This window comes from Charadrius vociferus, unplaced genomic scaffold, assembly GCF_000708025.1.
Source record: "Charadrius vociferus isolate BGI_N301 unplaced genomic scaffold, ASM70802v2 scaffold676, whole genome shotgun sequence".
NCBI classification, from domain to species: Eukaryota; Metazoa; Chordata; class Aves; order Charadriiformes; family Charadriidae; genus Charadrius; species Charadrius vociferus.
The window spans coordinates 429,320-447,949 of NW_009648661.1; the positions used below are offsets into that span (position 1 = coordinate 429,320).

General features: G+C 42.2%; 2 protein-coding genes across 2 annotated transcripts in view; one reads left to right on the plus strand and one right to left on the minus strand.

The window, feature by feature from the left end:
- Positions 1 to 1,371: 1,371 nt before the first annotated feature.
- On the plus strand, positions 1,372 to 14,351 carry NUP54 (nucleoporin 54kDa). Its single transcript, XM_009886481.1, has 13 exons — positions 1,372 to 1,645; positions 3,968 to 4,051; positions 4,184 to 4,322; positions 4,381 to 4,388; positions 5,068 to 5,297; positions 8,124 to 8,311; positions 9,199 to 9,395; positions 11,107 to 11,161; positions 11,732 to 11,825; positions 12,327 to 12,434; positions 12,826 to 12,945; positions 13,278 to 13,388; positions 13,731 to 14,351. The coding sequence occupies exons 1-13, from the start codon at positions 1,372 to 1,374 to the stop codon at positions 13,857 to 13,859; spliced, it is 1,737 nt and encodes a 578-aa protein (XP_009884783.1). The 3' UTR covers positions 13,860 to 14,351.
- Positions 14,352 to 15,950: 1,599 nt separating this feature from the next.
- PPEF2 (protein phosphatase, EF-hand calcium binding domain 2) overlaps positions 15,951 to 18,630 on the minus strand; it is a 16,293-nt gene continuing 13,613 nt past the window's right edge. The window contains exons 14-16 of the mRNA XM_009886493.1: positions 17,571 to 17,734; positions 16,901 to 16,988; positions 15,951 to 16,251 (exon numbers count right to left, since the gene is read on the minus strand). Of these exons, the coding sequence (XP_009884795.1) occupies positions 16,076 to 16,251; positions 16,901 to 16,988; positions 17,571 to 17,734 (428 nt within the window). The 3' untranslated portion in view covers positions 15,951 to 16,075. The remainder of the gene's footprint in view (positions 16,252 to 16,900; positions 16,989 to 17,570; positions 17,735 to 18,630) is intronic.

Here is an 18,630-nt window from a genome sequence, read left to right on the forward strand (position 1 = left end):
GAGCCGGTGAGATTAGAGCTCCCCCCCCTTTGCTTTTTCCCGCCCGCCTTCGGTCAAACGTCCTCACCGGGTTTTGTTCGGGGTGGGTTTTATTGTTTCCCTCCCGCCTGAAGAGTTCCTGGACAGTGGCGGACGCGGGTCTGTGTCAGGAGGAGTCCAGGGCTTGATGCTGCCGAAAGAAGTCGGTGGCTCTTAGGGCGCTTGTGGTGCTGCACGGTGGTGCCTGGTTCGTGCTGCCAGCGCATCGTTATCGCTTTCGGTGGCAGTAGTGTTCCTGTTTGGATGAGATGCTCTTGGAAGTTCATTTTTGAGCAGTGTAAAAGGCAGTGGTTAACTGGTAAAGCAAGAAAGGCGTTTTCCCTTTTGCTGTTTTGCTGCTGTCAATTGACTTCTCTGTCTTGGTGTGGTGCTGCACGGTGGTGCCTGGTTCGTGCTGCCAGCGCATCGTTATCGCTTTCGGTGGCAGTAGTGTTCCTGTTTGGATGAGATGCTCTTGGAAGTTCATTTTTGAGCAGTGTAAAAGGCAGTGGTTAACTGGTAAAGCAAGAAAGGCGTTTTCCCTTTTGCTGTTTTGCTGCTGTCAATTGACTTCTCTGTCTTGGTGAAATGTAAGCCAGATCCTTTCTTACTCTCAGTTAGTAAAATAATTCTTTATTGGCTCTTAGAGTGGGCAGCCTGAATAACTCCTTTGGACAGGCCTCATCTTCACTGCAGTTAGCCTGGGCTGTACTGTGTGGCCTTTCACTCCCACTGGTCAGATGCAGACTTTCTGGCCCCATCTTCAAGTAAAAGATAATCTTGTACTGCTTGGACGCTGTTACAAGGTTTATTGTGCTCTGGGGCCAATATTAGAGGGAATTCTGTGTTCGCACGCCAGGATTTCCTGTTAGTTGTCCGTCTAACAGGAATCTGGTCTCAGCTACTCCTGGGGAGGGAATCAGGGAGCCGCTGTATTAGCCCGTTTTTCTTAGCACTGAAAAACCTGGATGCATCAGGTAAGACACCAGCAGCTGCTGGAGATGTCAGATTTTGTGCATATAACTTGAATAAGTCCGCCCTGGAGTATTTGAGGTACACATGGTACCTCAGATGCTGGAGTTGTATTTTGTGGTTATTCTGCTATCATTGCTCATATGCGGGTATGATATTAGCATGAAAATGGTTTATTTTTGCCTTGCCGATAGCTTATGAAATAACTATGTTACCATCGGTTACATTAGTACAGATAATGTTAGCTGCGTTCCTTGAAAAATAACACACTTAAAGCAGTGATGCAGGGAGAGTGGATTAAACTGAAAGCTTTTAACTGTCCTCCTTGTGTTCAATCAATAATGTTTAATGCCACTTAATATCTTACTCTTGTTTTTAACTATGCCTGTCTTGTCCATGGTGATGGAAAAATATTGTAGTTTTTTCTTTCCTAAACCTACCTTTTACTTAGAACTAATGTTACCTTGCTCTTTTTCTGCTTCCCGCTTGTCAGGATTTGGTGGGCTTGAAACTACAAACTCTACTGCCAGTGGGTTTAATTTTGGGGGTTTCGGATTAACTGCTAATCCTGCAGTGAATTTTAATATTGGGAATTTTGGTGTTTCCACTACCTCAACTCCACCATTCAATTTTGGTAACAGTCTGGCAAGTGCAGGTAGATAATGTGTAAATATTTGTTCTGTAATAAATGTTAATAGCAGGGGTCCAAGAATTGCATTCCTAACTGAGAATCTGTGTGTAGTACTAATCTTCATATCCAGTGAAGACTGGAGATCAAAGCTCTGACAGTGGAATGGGTTTGAGAGCCATAGGTTTGTAGGGTTTTTTGCCTATTAAATTCTCAAGAACTAGCTGTTGAGGAAAAATAACCACGTACCAAATACTCAGTCTCTGAAATGGAAATGGATTGTGGTAACCTACCAGTCTGACCCAGTCTAAAATTGGGCCTCGATTGCCTAGCAAAACAGCAACGTCAGTTCTCCGTTCGGCACTAGGCAATCGTGAACAATTGCAGAGCTGGTCCCTAACGCCACGTTTCCTGACATGAGATTCTTGGACTACTGCAGTCATGTTTTTCATCTTCCCCTGTGTCTCCTCATTGGCCTTCCGTTGGCTGTCATGAATGCACTACACCTCAATAGTTTCTGTGGAGAAACAAATTTTATACGACCAGCACAAAATGAACAGCCCTTGCTGTGATCTCTGTTTCCTAAACGCCGTTCTGCACCCTGAGGTAGAACGCATCCCAGGCTCTCGTTAAGAGATTCTCTACGCTTCTGGAAGGGTCTTGTGCCTGATGGGTGTGCGCTTGGGTATTAAGAAAACTGTTCATGGCCCCATGTAGATCCATCAGTTCTGAGCGATCAACTGGTATAACTTCAAGTTAAATCTTTTCTGTTTCATATAAAAATCATTAACTGTATGGATTGCTAATGCTTTTACTCGTGTAGAATTAGCCCATGGGGTCTCGTTGCCGCTGCTCGTATAGGAATTACATTCATTCCACAGTATCATTGCTCCCTGTGTTAACATACTCTTGCCTGTTTCGTGTACTTAAGGGATCGGGATTTGATTTTATTTGGAATGAATGCTCTTGGACTGTATTTCTATAGCTGTATTTTATCTACTCCAGAAGAGAACTTGGATACTTAATTTTGTTTAGCAATTTGCACTCTTGGATCCCTTTGCAGGAAAGGATGACTAAATTGCTGTGAGTACAAAACTACCGAAAAAATGTGACATCCCACTAGCATTTCTCGCTTGCTGGTAGGACTGAAACTTGAAACAACTTCTTATATCCACTCGCATTAAGATGCTTGCTGAATGAAAATAAAACACAATTGCGTGTCAACTTTGGTTTAAGCTTTTTATTTTGTATGTATACTAGAGGGTGGTAAGTGTAGTAGGTCTAAAGAGACTTTTTTTTTTTTTCTTTTCTTTTGCTATTGACGTGTAAGTTAGCAGTGGCAGCATCTTTTTGACAAGTCCTTTGTAGCAGACTGCCTTTTTTCATTTGATTACCTGTATGAACAGTTTGGAACGGAGAAAACTTAGTCCTCTAGGTGTCCACAGGCTGCACCTTGGCACCACCATAGCAAAGAGATGGTGGGGTGACATCCAGCACCTCTGCAGCCTCACGCGCTAGAGGCTGTCTGGGCCTGTAGCTGCCCTGTATCAGGGCACCTCTTCTTAGGGGGCAAATGGGAAGGTGGGTTTCTTGGGGCTTTCTCTGGCATGGTGGAGCTCAGACCCTCACTTAGGTCTCCCCCTGCTAGCCAGTGACTGGTTTTCATGAAAATCTGTGGAATGCTGGTTGCGTTTGCATCTGTCTTCCTCTGTTAGTGGTTAAACCTCAAAATGAGATTTAATGTGGAGGATGATAGGGGAACTAGGTTTAAAAAAAAATCAAAACAAACAAACAAACCCACCAAAAACAAAAAACCACCTTGTAGAATTTTACTTGTGTGTAGAAAGAAATAGTTGCTCTGACAGCATTTCCATGTAGGGACAGCAATGGTGTGCACCCTAGCCTCAGGCTTTACTTGTTATGTTTCTGGTTTTGCTCTTAAGAGGTTAGGAATGTTTAAAAAGCTCACAAAACACAGATCATTTGTTAAACAGTTAGCAGCAACATTGACTAGAAGTATTCCTGAGAATGAATGTAAGAAATACTATTATTAGTTGTATCTGTTACTAAGGAAAGCATGTCCCGCTGATAGAGGATGTTAGTTAATGGCTGCTTTTTTATTTTTTTTCTTGATGTATTGGCTTTCTGGTTCGTGTTTTCTCCCCGATTTCCTCGGACAATGAACTCAATACCCATGATCCATGTGAACTACGTGCTTGTAACATAATACATCCATCTGTCAACATCTCTTCTCATAACACCCCTTGAAGCGTGCGGTTTATTGTCATGCTACGCACAGCTGCCACTTACAACTTACTGTCAGCCTGACTTGCAAACTTTGTTTGTTAGGTGCGTTTGGAGGATTTGGGACGACTACCACCACCGCAGCACCAGCGTTTAGTTTTTCTGCTCCCACCAATACAGGCACCAGTGGTAAGAGAGCACAAGCCTGAAAGTATTTGCTTTAGAACAAACTGTAGGGCATCAGCCCTTCACAATAATGTTTTGCATTTCACAGGGGCTGTTCTCCTCTTTTTCTCAATAATTCTTTGCTTATTTCCCCAGGGCTCTTTGGTGCTACCCAGAACAAAGGCTTTGGATTTGGTACTAGTTTTGGCACAGGAACTGGAACTGGCTTGGGTAGTGGGTTGGGAACTGGGCTAGGCTTTGGAGGCTTCGGTACCCAGCAGCAACAGACCAGTAAGTACGGCCTTCTCTTGATTTACCCCTGCCTTAGCAACGAAAGCACAAGACTGCAACAGGCGCACAAGTAGTGGGACAGAAGTATGTTACAAAAGGAGAGTGTTACACTTATCTCGAGATGTAGACTTCCCAGAAATTTGGCTTTTGAAATGCCTGCATTTGCAGCCCTTGCCTTTTTCTTAAGCTAGAGCTCAAGCAAGTTTCTGAGCTTCACCCTTGAGTTTCTGACAACAGTATTCACCCTTTTGGTTTGGCAGTGGTAGAAAGAGTAATTATGGAATTAATGTTGGCAGTCAAGGCGGAGAAAAACAGTGTTGAGTTTCGTTTAAATGTGAGTTGGATAATGACCAGCTGCAAGCTCTGAGTCCACTGAATTTACAATAACAAATTGTTATTGTAAATAACATTTCCCCATTGTTGGGAATGGGGGAAATGTACCCTTCAGATTTAGATGTTGAAGGGGCCAAAGAAGGTTGTGGGTGAATATAGACGTCTTATTTAAAGAACAAAGAATAAATCTTTTCTTCTAACTCAGCATCAGGAACTTCTGTTGCTGATGAAGACTGAGTGTAAAAAGACACTTTTAAAAAACATGATCTAATACTGATTTATTTATTCTGTGCTTTTATTTTGCTTCTCAAAATGTGAAAAGACACAATACCAATGATATGCAGATGGAGCATGTTAGTAAGCGAATCAGTCTTTGTTGGTAAAGGGGTTAATTTGTTTTTCTTCACCCAACACAGCGTTAGGAAGCGGCTTGTTCAGCCAGCCTGCTCAGACACCTGCCCAGTCGAACCAGCTCATCAATACAGCCAGTGCCCTCTCGGCTCCGACACTCTTAGGAGATGAGAGAGATGCTATTTTGGCAAAATGGAACCAACTTCAGGCCTTCTGGGGCACAGGCAAAGGGTACTTCAACAATAACATTGCTCCGGTGGAGTTCACGCAGGAAAACCCCTTTTGCAGGTTTAAGGTATGGAAGTGTTCAGCTGCCCACAAACAGTCCTGCAGCAGTTACTCTGCTTGCTGTGTGTCTCATGAGTGTTTAATCAGATTTCGTTATTGTTAAGAGTATTCTGAAATTTTTCCCGGCAATGAATGCAATTCTGATATATGCTAATTAAAAGGTTTGAAGATGTATAGGTGCTGGAAATCTGCATGTTGTTGACAAACTAGGTAATAAGCGCATATGTGGATCATGAAACTAACCATTTTTTATGATAGCATTCAGATTAGTGTGTGTCTGGTTGGAGCAGATCTATGGAAATTAATTTTAATGTGTATTTGTTTAGGTTACAATATTAGAGAAACTATTTAAAATAACGTTCACATCTGAAAGAAATTGTTAACATCGGGAATAAGAACTTCAGGGTCCTTCTTCGTTGTTTTGCCTACACTAGAAAAACCCTCTATGAACTGTGCATAACATTTCAAATACACTGGCCTTCAGCTTTCTTCTGCCTTTATCCTTGTCGGTGCTAAAGCTGACTCCATTCCTTGTATGATATTGTCAGCAGTTCCAGATCTTGTTTCTCATGTCAACAAAGAATATGTAGCTCTTCATCCTCCGCAAATCTTGCGCCTGCTGACTTTGTTGCTAAGCTTCAGACTTGAAAGTGGATTTGGGTCAGGCATGGTGATACCCTCCTTTTCCAAGCTGATTCTTTGAAGTGCAAACTTTCTAGTCTGAATGTAGGTTAATACCTAATTAAGACTAGTTTTGATTGTACACATCACAACACTTTTATAAAGTCTTTGCAGCAGCTTGGTGCCTGCATAACAAATGTTTGGCTTGTGTTACATTACCTTTTTAGGTGTTACCTTGAATATTTTGTTGATAATGCACCTGAAAGCTTATGTTCTTGTAAGCTGTGGCCTGAAATAGCTTTAGAGTTTTCTGGGCTTAGAAAAATTGCCAAGTATAAGTTCTGTGATGCAAAATCAGTTATTTTAGAGCTTCATTTACCAAAAGCAGAAATTTTCGTTTCAAGTTAGACAATGCCACATACTAAGTTTACTTTTGACCCTATGACTTGACTATTACTAATGTCATTATGTATTCACGTACCTTAAGTGAAATACTGACAAGTTCGATGTATGCCAGTGATGGCGGATGCTTAACAAAAATAGTGGAGAAGTTGGTAGCACAGGTATTGACAGCAAAGCATCATAAGCTAGTTTGGTTTGTTGCCTCTGTAAGCATCACACGGCTGATAAGAATGAAGCATTACCCAAAGGGTTTCACAGGCGTTCAAGGAATCCACTTGTACACAATTCCAGCTTTAGAACAAATGAGAAGCACGCAGAACCAAAAGCTTGCTTCTAAGGTATGTGTTACAGGCCGTCATTTGAAAGACCACAATCAAGTAAAACATCTGTTAAAGTTTGAAAATAATTGCATAAAGAAATTGTGAAAGATTTATTTATTTTAAACAGAATTACCAGAGACGATGTGTCAGTGTGGTCTTAGTACTACTTTGCACGTAATGTGATTTAGTCTTCTGTGTACTGGCAAGCCTTTTCCAACAGCGCGGGCCTCTTTGACACCTATGAAAGTGAAAGGGATGTACTTAAAACCAAATTCTTCCTTAGCTGTCACTGTTGTGCTCCATGACAGGATGGCCCAGCCAAAGAAGGCTGATTCTGTGAGGCTCACAGTTACAGGGAATTACCTTCTGCTGACAAATACCAGGCTCTCGGGCACATCCCTAACTCATTTCTCTCTTCAACTGAGCTTGCACAAGGGGAAAGGCATAAGTCACCCACCCACGTACAGCATCAGGGCCTTAAAAAGCACCCGCTGTCCAACATACGTTAGTTCAAACGGTTCATACGCAAGATGAGATGAAAACTTCTGCTCTGCATTTGCTTACAATGAGTTAACAGTTTAGGTCTTTCTTGCGAGTCGTGGAGTTTACAGTGGAGTCAACGGGGTATTTTCTGAAATGGGGAAAGCATGCTGTTACTTAACACAGATGGTATCACGTGCTCCTCTATTAGATTATGATGTTGAATTAAACATCAAACCTTATTACAGCTTTATCACAGCAAGGATAAAGACAACATTAAACTTCATGAGCAGTTGTACAAAGAAACCATGACGCTTGTTAACACAAGGAAAATTGGCTGTCCCAAGTTCTTGTGTGGAAAGCCGTACTTGATACATGTCGTAGCTAGTAGAGATATTCCGTGTCCATCTTTTGACTTGTACTGCCAGGCAAACTGTCCAGGTATACAGTAGGAAAAAGCTAGGAAATCCGTACTGGTTGATGGGTGCCTTATCTTTCAACTAGGTTATAAGGTGGGTGCCTTATCTTTCAACTAGGTTATGTCAGTAACTGTTTTTCATTCAGACATCTGGAAATGTAATGCTGCAAAACTCTTCTGGAACTCTAGTAACTTTCCTGTATTGAAGTCTGGTCCTCTAGTTGCTTTTGCAACTTAGAAAAAGTGTGCGTTTGTAAAACGTTCCTGATTGATATCAGCTCTGAAGTAGCATAAATACCTTGCTGAGCTGCCATCTCCCAATCCATAGCATTTTGTTTGTTTGTTTTTAAGATGGGGAATGGATACTTACAAACCTTTTGTAAAAATCTGAACTGTTTCAGAAGCTACTCTACTGGTGGCCTTGTGAGAGGACATTTTAAAGGGGGGTTGATTTTATGTTTGTCAGTCTTTGAATATGTTGAAATTTAAATTTTGAACCAGTTGCTTTAAATATTGAGGTGGTTAGCCCCTCTCCTTCACGCTACATAGCTATGCTTTTGCTACATAATATAAACCCATTGTTTATTTGCAGGCTGTGGGTTACAGTTTAATGCCCAACAACAAAGATGAAGATGGCCTCGTGGTCTTGGTCTTTAACAGAAAAGAAACAGATATTCGAAGCCAGCAGCAGCAGCTTGTAGAATCACTACACAAAATTTTGGGAGGAAACCAGACCCTCACTGTCAACGTAGAAGGTGTTAAAACGATGCCAGATGATCAGTATGTGAACTTTATGTGGTTTTGCATTTTGAGCCGGTACTGCATGTTATAAAGGGTTGGCACGTAGTCTACTCTGTCTTCCTTTCTCCTTGATTTTAGATCTGTTCATCCTTAGTTTGATTTTACATCTTTTCATTCCTTCATGTTGCTTTTTCTTGAGGCATTAAGTCCAGTATCTTTCCTGTATATGTTTCTTGCTTTTGCTGGGGTGCACGGCTGAGGACCTCGTCTCAGGTCGGGAAATGGGCTTCTCCAGACCCTGCTCAGCAGCAAAAAATTGGATATAAAGATGCTAACCATGAGGGCGAGATAAATACCTAGTATTTTAGGAGTTACAAGGTCGTCTTCACTTGACCATGCGTAAGGTGGAAGGGCATTGGGGTGTATAGTAATAGGATCTTTGCATTATTTCATAACACAAACATTTTTTTCATGGGGAGTGCTGTTACAAGGCTACTTGAGCTGGTTCGTTCTGCGTGTGTTACGTCAGAGTGCTGTCTGCTTTGACTGGTTTGGGGGCCTTAGTCTAGTATGCCTGAAGTACTGCAGCATACGGACATTTCTCCTTACTTTCCCACAGTTTGTTCACTCTGTTTTAAAGACCAAAGGTTTTGGGTTCTTCTTAATGTCATACTAGCATCACCATATAATATGCTTGTTAAAACAGGCAGGGGGCAGAATGTAATTTTGTGGGGTATTTACAGCTTTTCTTTTTCTGTCTTGCTGTGTTCAGCCCTGCGTTTACTGGTACTTTATATCGAAGTTAGCTAAAGAAGTTAACAGTCAGCTGGGAGAAGTGGTAACTTTGATTTAGGGTTGTTCTTTATTGTGTTAGTTTCTATATGCCGCTGACCTTTATCTGACAGTGTGCATTTTGTCTTTTGCAGGACAGAAGTTATCATCTATGTCGTTGAGCGCTCACCCAACGGCACTTCAAGGAGAGTTCCAGCAACGACCCTCTATGCCCACTTTGAACAAGCCAACATAAAATCATCCCTGCAGCAGCTGGGGGTCAGCCTCTCCATGGCCAGAACGGAGCTGTCCCCGGCACAAGTCAAACAGCTTCTGCAGAACCCTCCTGCCGGTATGTGGTCTGGGGCTGCGCAGGGGCACGGTTGGGCCTCTGCTGGGGCTTTTTTGGCTCTCTGGGAAAAACACAGGTGTCGGCCCACTGGAAAACACCACTACAAGAGTTTCCAAGGCACTCTGATATAATGACATAGTGGTTTTAATTACAGCCAGTTTTCCCACTGAAGTGCAATGTAGTCCACCAAGGCAGTTATGATTTATCAGTCATGTGCTACACAACACCATACTATGTGATTTAGCCATCATAAATCACTTCAACTTGTCCAATTAAAAAAAAAAGTTAAATATCAGAATAATCATGTCCTATATTCACTTCCTAATTTTTGTGGGGGTCACGTAGCCTGTTTATGTGGCCACAGGTAAGACGTATACAGCTTTGTTTTAGATCAATTAAGTGCCATTGATGTAATTTCATAGAATAATTGTAGCTTATTCTCTGTGTCTATACAGTATCGCCTGTAGCACTTGCAGTGAACTCCCTGCAGTGGGTCAGGGAAAGCGTCCTGAGGTTTCCAGCAGACAATATGTAGCATGTTCAGTAAGACCATAGCGTTCAAAAACACAGCAAAGGTCGTGATATCTGGATTGCCAAAAGAAGTTGGCCTACCCTTGCAGAAAAATCGGAGACAAGCAGCAGTGTTTTCCAGCTGTGTTGGGGAGAAGTAGTTGCTCCATGCACAAGCAAGTTGGCTGTCTTTAATATTGGAGGTGTATCATAAGGACTCTGTGAAAATGGTTGGGCGCAGCTTCTTCGTCCATGACTGAGAAGGAAGCTGCGTTTGTAGGCTGGGAAATCAAGCAGTAAGGTGTGCAAGAAGAGGTATTAGTGCTGAGCTCTAGAGGAACAGTCACACCTCAAGAGATGAGTTTTGGTATAAAGATAATATGTTTTATGAGGAATGACCTGGAGAGTTGTGGTAGGTGACTGTTCTGGTCTCCACTTTAAGCAGGCCTGAAAATGTTAAATTGCCAGCACTTTTTTTTTTTTTCCTTTTTTGCATGTCTGGCTCGGGTCAGAAAGTCGATTGCTTCCCTAGTAGTGTTGGCTTATTTTTTTCGTAGCATACATAGGTATACGCATTTCATGCACTGATCTGATTTGCAGTGAGGTTTGGAGAATGTAATAACTTGCATCATGATGTTGATGTAAATGTACTATTAGGCTGCTTTTATTTTACATATTTGCCTGTTGAAACATTTCATGGCAAAACAAGCAACTGTTCTGTCAACAGAGAAAATCCTTAGACGAATCCTGTTAGGAACCATGATAATTACTACTGGGATTATTTTGCCAACTCGTTTGATACTTTGATCAGTTAATTACTGATTTTTTTAATAGATTTTTTTAAAATACGATAAGCAACTTGAAGAAGAAAGATGATCCAAGTGTAGCATACAGTGGAAACGATAGGAATTTTTCCCCTTGAAATATGGATTGGCCAGTTTGATCACCTGTGGGTTGTTCCTTTCAGACCAGTACAAGTGATTGACAGCCTTTTCGCCTGAACTTACTGCCACAGTCCACCAGGACCAAGACTTTTAAGAACTACCCTTGTTTAATTAACCGTAGTTTGTATAAGAGTCATTCAGGTTAGCGTAGTTCACAGGGTTTGTGTATTTCCTAGTATTTTTTCCTGCTTAACAGCTGTAAGATGTGATTTCTATTCAGATCTATCCATACTAAAAACTTTTTTTTTTTTTTTAAGGTGTTGATCCTATTATATGGGAACAAGCCAAAGTTGACAATCCTGATCCTGACAAGTAAGTATAGTAGTCTGTCCAAATGTTACAAAACGACTTGGAAAGGGGAGAAATATATGATATTGTGTAGTACCCTTCAGGTAACTTGTAAGAAACCTACTAGAGAATAACTTTGTCAAGCGCTGATCTCACTTGAAGCAGTGAGGATTACTAGAAATGCCTGTCTAATCCCTTTACGCATTTAGGCGCTTAAGGGTTGTCAAGATAAAGAGCCTTACTTGCATTACTTTGAGTTGTAGTGTCCTCCATTATCTGGACTAGTTGTTGTGACTTTTTTTTTTTTGTTGCAACCATTATGTTTTTTTCCCTTTATTCCTGCAGCTGAAAGCTATGTACCCTTCTACCCTCTTGTAGTTACAGATAACTTTGGCCAATTTCTTTATGAAAAAGGAATGGGTTGTTAAGAATCGTGAGAACTGTAGGACTTGGCAAGACAAGATATGCTTATGTATTATCTTAGTTTATAATAGGCCAAGATCATCTGTAACTTTAGATTATAGTCATACTTATTAATCAATACCACATGTCTAACATAAAAATGTGTTGTAAGAAATATTTGTGTTCTTGTAGGCTTATTCCTGTGCCAATGGTGGGTTTCAAGGAACTGTTGAGAAGATTGAAAGTCCAAGATCAGATGACCAAACAGCACCAAACTCGATTAGATGTAAGGTTGCTCATCTTCGTCATGATTGCTTGCTGTTGACAAAGGAAGTGCTATTAAATGAGCCTCCCCCTGTGTGTAGAAAACTGAAACTGGGACCGTGTGCATGGGGCTGTGACTCTATCACTATTTCTTAATATATTTCTTAGTTATATTTCTTGGTCAAAAGCCAAGCAGTATGTTTTGGCTTTCATTTTTTTCAGGTTCAAGCTTGCTGTGTTGTTATAGGCTGATTAAAACCAGCTGAATTAAGTTGCACTGGCACAGACTTTTAATTTGGGCACTCAGTTTTCAAACGCCTTCTGAAAATCCCAGTTGCCTATGAAAATAAATAGAAAGCAGAACACTAGAGGTCTAGTGAAAAGCTCTCTGAAAGCATCTTCGGCGAGGATGCTAAGTTGCTGGACTGGGTACTGTGTTGACACTCCAAGTTTCAAATCAGGACTAATGTGTTCTGTTATCAGAAACTCTTACGACTTCCAACTAACTCCATCTCCTCTGCAGATAATATCAGAAGATATCAGTGAGCTGCAGAAAAACCAAACGACAACTATGGCAAAAATTGCACAGTACAAAAGGAAACTGATGGCGCTTTCTCACAGAACGTTACAGGTAACACGGGTGGTCTAAATAACTAGTTCTGACGCGCAGCCTAGTGCCAGAAGGCACACCGAGAGGGGGCAGGATGACCTGTGCCATCTTGTGCGTGGCCCATGTTGAAAATGAAGTCCTGACTTCATCTAAATGGTATTGCTTTAAGTAACAGGCAGAGCTGGCAGGGAAAGCTTCAGGTGCGCAGTGTGTCTTACTGCTTTGGGAACCTTCTCTCTGACTTCCTCAGAAGCTGTGGGACTGCCCTGAGGTCTCAGAGCGGCAGGTTAAGCGACAGAACCAATCTGATGAGAGACATGCTGGAGGAAAGGCAGAAAGACATGTGGATGGGCTAGTGGGGAAAGAGGTGGGCAAAGTCTTCTCTAATGAACCTCAAAGGCTTCTTTTTTAGGTGTTAATAAAGCAGGAGATCCAAAGGAAAAGCGGTTATGCCATTCAAGCAGATGAAGAGCAGCTTCGTGTGCAGTTAGATACAATTCAGTGTGAACTTAACGCACCTACACAGTTCAAGGTGAGTAGTTAATAGAACTTTGCCAACAACTCTGTTTTTTTCCTCACAAAAGAATGTACGTTTTCCAAACGGTGCATACGTATTCATTGTGGAAAGCTTTCGGAAGCGAAGTCCATTAGCGTTACTAAGTTTTGCTGCATGACTGATAGGTATTTAAGTATTTTTGAGTTCTTAGCAGTATTGGAGTTGCTTGCTCTTTGCATATCTTGGGGGGGAAAAAAATGGAATGATCTGCAATGCTTCCTCCCCTGATGGCTTGAGGAGTGATATGTGCTGGAGCTCTGACAGATGTAAATGATTTGAATTTAATTTAAGCCTGCTTCTCTTCTCAGGGCAGACTGAATGAGCTCATGTCCCAGATCAGGATGCAAAACCACTTTGGAGCAGTGCGGGCTGAAGAGCGCTATTACATAGATGCAGACCTCTTAAGGGAAATCAAGCAAGTATGTATTACTCGTAGAATCCTGGGATACTCTTTGAACTTCATAATTTAAGCCAGCTACACACTAACCTGGGAGATCTATTTAGAATGTCATGTTTTTCTAGTTGCTTGATGATTAAGTCATTTTTTTTATTTTTCTCAGTGACAGTGCTTCAAGGTGTTGTACAAAGCCACTCTATGCAGCTAGGCTATTAGTGCAGAAAACGCTGGTTTTCCTTTTTGCAAAGAAATTATGCCATGCTTTTCGATGTGCCAAGGCCACCAGATGTGGCACTTTGGAGAAATACTACTTAAAATCTGTGAAGTTGAACTATGCTCATGCTGGTTTTCAAACTGTTTGCAGCATCTCAAGCAGCAGCAAGAAGGTCTGAGTCACCTAATTAGCATTATAAAGGATGACCTGGAGGACATCAAACTTATAGAACATGGGCTGAATGAGAGCATTCCCATCAGAGGAGGAGTCTTCAGTTGACGTGGTGGATGCTGCTGCTGGGCTTACACAGAACATGTTACTCAAGTTTGTGGTTCACCTTCCAAGGCTAAAACTGTTGAGGTAAAATAAAACACGCATCTTGTAAGAGCAATGGTATTTTGGCTGTTATCTTTAGAATTAGCAAAGCCTCTTCAAAGCTTTTGAACTTGACCTTTGGAAGGTTTCTATTTTATAAAGCCGTATATGCTTTAATAAAAGAAGGAAAACGGAATCTGTTCAGATACTGGTTTACTATAAAACTATATGTACTATTGTACATTTTTCTTTTTTTCTTTCCCTTTTTTTACTATCAAATTGTCCTAGAAATGCAGTGCTGAGGGAGTTGTTCCACTTGTGACTTGATTTGTGGAAAGCTTAGCCTGCTTCTGTGTTTTTGTCAAAACAATCAAGTAATGTCATTACGTAAACAGCTAATTTACACCATTACAGATATGTGTGTTGCTGTAACTATGTCTGTCTCTGAAATACCAGTAGTTTACTGGGACAAGCTGGAGGAAGCTGATGTTTCCAATTTCTGTCCTTCCTTTGGACTGGAAGGAGCTGAAGGTTATGGTTTTGTCACTTCATGTTTGTGAATTATACAAAGCTTTGCTGCCCGGTAAATAACAGCAGAATGTCTAGGCTTTGTCTTCTACCTTTTTTTAACTGACAGAGAGTAATAAATTCGGTCTGACTTTGTAATAACTTGTGGATAGTGTTGGCTCTTTCTCAGCTACATCAACAAAGAAGTGAAACTGCTACCAACTCCAGGTTAATGCACTCCTCTCCTCCAGGAGCTGCAGGTACCAGGCTATCACACCTGATGCCACAGAGCTGCTTAGCAGCCTCAGTCTTTAAACTAAAATACAAAGTCATGTTCCTTAGATCCTACAGGGTATCAAGTACTGCAGCGCAGGTGCCTACTACGTGCATTGGAGAGAGAGCTTCCCCTCCCCCGTTACAAAAATCCCTGAAAATAAAATACATTATTCTCTGCCAGAGGAGATGTGCAGCAGAAAAACTCAAAACACGATAGAGAGAATAATGTTGTTAATTAGCCACAAAAAAAAAAAAAATATCAATTCATAACCTTTAAAAGATAGAAAAATAGAAATAGAGCATCAGCATGCTAGAGGTCAGCATGCTCGAGAGAGAGTTTATTTTTGGAAGCATGGTTCTATTAGGGTTGAAAAAAGTTTATGTGGAACTGTAAATAAGGGGAAAAAGGATTAGTTTGTTTTTGGAAGCATGGCTACAATTCATGAAATACCTCAAACATGCAATAGGGGCCCTACTGAGAAATTGACTGAGGATAGAATTGCCTTTTTCAAGGCCCGGGGTAGCTGTTTAAGTGAGGTCTTCTACTGTAACGCCACTACTAGAGTGACTATGCTGCATATTCCAGCTAAATAAGTGGGTTTTTTCCCTCTCAAACACTTCGACCCCCCTTCCCGCTTTTTAAATTGCAATTGTACCATGCTTTGAAAATATCTTGAAGATGCAGCATAGGGGGTCTAGCAGGGGCCTACCTGATCTCCTACCTTGACCTTGGAAAAAGAACTGGTCTCAATAGATTTCTTAAAAAAGCCCCCCTACTAGAGACTGTTTTGCATGTTTGAGATAAGTTTGTTCTGTAAGTTTGAAGCTAAACACGAGCAGTGGAGCAACATTTTGACAAATAACCTATCGCAGCAAAGGAACAACAGAGGGGAAGTAGGTATTCTCACTGAAACAGCGCTGCTGCTAACAGAATGGACAACTAGAGAAGGCATGAACAGCCCAGAACCAGCGATCTAGAAAAAAATGTTTATTAAAAGGAAAGCTGTGCTCTAGCAGTTGCTACCTGGTTACAACACTGCCTAAAAGAAATATCTTTACTTTCATTTTACTATAACATTTCATCACATGCATTGACAAGTTGCATCTAAGTTGTGTCTTCCCTTTGAGCAGGAATTTCTACTCCAAACACAGCTCTTTTTTAAAAATGGCCGGAACTGAAGTGCAGCTTATCTATTTTACCTGTTACCTTCCCCAAGTGGATCACAGCTGGTGGCTACAGCAGTCACTGTTTTCAACCAATAAGTACTACAAGTACCTGCCTTCCCTTTCCCTGCTTCGCATCTACAGGCACGCTCTGCGGTTAGGTAGGAAGCGGTCCCCCGGCCTCGCAGACAGTCAAGGCATTGGACATGGCAACCCTCACCAGCTTCTCGCTACTATGCCTGTTTAACGAGGCGGAAGGCTTCTAGGAACTCGTTGAAGTCGATGTTTCCATCCTTATTGAAATCAATGCTGCGAACCAAGTCATTGATGCCATCATCCGTGACTTCAATGTTCATGTGGGAGCTGAACAGCTTCCAGGTTTGGTGGAATTCCTCAAATGAGATGAGACCTGTGGAGAAGGAAGGCACAGCCACCTCAGCGCAAGGTCCCGACAGGCACTGCCTGCCAGTCAGTCCCCGCTCAGCATGCAAGGAGGGACCCCTGCTCAGGTGTGATCTCTCATCCCACCCCTGCTGCCTGCATACCCTTAGGGAAGGAATGAAGTTACTCATAATCTTAATTTCACATGCTGCAACTAAGTTTCCTAGTGCGCAGAACACTGGCTAAAATACAACTTAAAGCAGTAAAGAGACATATTACAAAGTGGGAGAATAAAAGAAAGCAAAGACTGTTCTGTTTTCTCTTTCGCAAAGTAATTGGATGGAGATGACTGCTTGAAAGCAGGTAATGCTCAGGATCCCCCGTATGCTGCATTACTGTAAGGGCTGTCATCATAATTTTTGTTCTCCTGAACTCCTCCAGACGAAATAGTTATTAATTCTCTACTTTGACTGCACACAGTCCTTCAAAATGCATCATGTTTATGGAAACTTGCAATGACAGTTGAGAAGCTCTGGAAGCAACAAACCCCAATTGAGAGAGGAGAAAAACCGAAGCTTTAAACGATTGAATAAAAATGCCTTCGCACATAGTAAGCAGAGCCCAAAAGTAGAATGGAACACAATGCAGTGACGGATACCCCCTACCCATCTGCTTACCTGAATGATCTCTGTCGATGATCCTGAATATGGTCTCCAAGTTGGATCTGTTTCGATAAATGACTTCCAGCAAGCTCGACTGGATGTGCTGAAAGACAACAGGGTCACACTCCATCTACTTTTCTGACAGTACCCTGCTTTCTCTGAACAGTTACTGCAGAACTTCCCCTAAATTAAAATGTTTACTGCTCTCAACAGTTTGCCAGCAATGCACTCTGCGTGGTGTGTGACTTATGAATCAGGTTTATGATGACTGGATCCTCTGTGCAGCTCTGCATTACAGCACATCAGCAACTTACCATTTCCACTCAGCTTCTCCTGGCTGACAGAGAAGATAGTGACTTGGGCTACGTTTTTTAACCATTGCAGAGTTGGCTTTGCTGGCTGTATCTAAGAAACTGCGACTCAGACAATGGAATATAGTTTTTCTACTTAAAAGCCTGCATCAAAAACTACTTCTAGGTTTTGATTGCACATGCATCATCTATTTCAAGAATGGACTGAACACCTCTGGACTACTGGAATTCATGCAAGCTTTTCCATTGACTTCAGTGTGATTTTGGATTGTACAAGAACTGGAAACATCCACTCTCCATTCATACTATGCTTGATTCCACGTCCGGGAGATCTTGTGAGCTGCTTTACACCCTGGAGGAGTGTGAGTTCTTACCTCTTGGCTCCGCTGCTCCATGGCCAAGTCACCGAGCCAGGACTTGTACTCCAGCATGCCATTCGCAGTGTTGCGCACCAGCTGCGGTCTCAGCATTCGCCAGGGCAATCCCAGGTGCAAAACTGACTCCACTGCCGTTGCCCAGTTGCTCAGCGTGATCCTTCCTGTAAAGAAAAGCGAGAGCCAAGGAGACCTCAGAGAAATGTGCAGCTGAAAGCACACAAAAGCAAAGGAAAAAGCCTGGAGCAGTATGCATAACCAGTCTACCATGCTGCTGACAGCAACAGCGTCATTTCTCCGTGTCACACTTGAACGCTTTGGTACAAGAACAAACCCTACATGGCTGTACAGACATCAGCCACCGTGGGCACCAGTGCACTCGCTGCTCCCCCCAGCCTCAGCAAGCTTTTGGGCATTGCAACAAATCAGGGCTGTGGAGCTACAACCATCTGAACAGAGGGAAGACGCTAACTTTGGCTATTTCATTACAAATTTGTGACCTACAGCCAGAGTCACCCTGCAGATAACAGCATACACAACTGCACTAGTACTTCCTCAGTAACCCAGGAACATGGGAAGTCCCCTAGTTAAGCAGCTGCTGTAACAGCTGAACTGGACTTTTGTGAACAATTTTGCTGCCAGGGAAGAAAGCAAGAAAGCAGTTCTACCCGCAAGAATGCAGTTCTGCCAACTGCTGTGTCCCTTTTCTCCACTGGCCCACAAAGGGACAGATCTCAGCAACACATCTCAGTCACTCCCGGCAGCCAGAGCATTATGAACTCTCAGCTCCTTCCTTAAGGCTCAGACAGAGGCAGCTGCCACAGACAACATCCCTCACTTTCCTCTTCCCAGTGATTTTAGACGCCCGGGACGAAGGGGTCTAGAGACCACCCAGCTCCTCCCAAATCACACGTGACAAACATGTTCCACGTCATCTTTTCCAATGATGTTTCATCGATGCTCCTGTTCCAAAGTGTTCTGCTAATACTGAGCCTAAATTGCTACACATAAAGTTAATCACCTCTTGCTTCTCCAACACCCTCTCATTATAATGCCGCTC

What these genes read in the sequence shown, in the direction of transcription:
- NUP54 (XM_009886481.1), top strand. Translation starts at nt 1,372, where the DNA reads ATGCCTGTCTTGTCCATGGTGATGGAAAAATATTGTAGTTTTTTCTTT. An exon ending in ACCCCTTTTGCAGGTTTAAG is followed by an intron (nt 5,298 to 8,123) that starts GTATGGAAGTGT and finishes GTTTATTTGCAG; the next exon opens with GCTGTGGGTTACAGTTTAAT. An exon ending in GACAATCCTGATCCTGACAA is followed by an intron (nt 11,162 to 11,731) that starts GTAAGTATAGTA and finishes GTGTTCTTGTAG; the next exon opens with GCTTATTCCTGTGCCAATGG.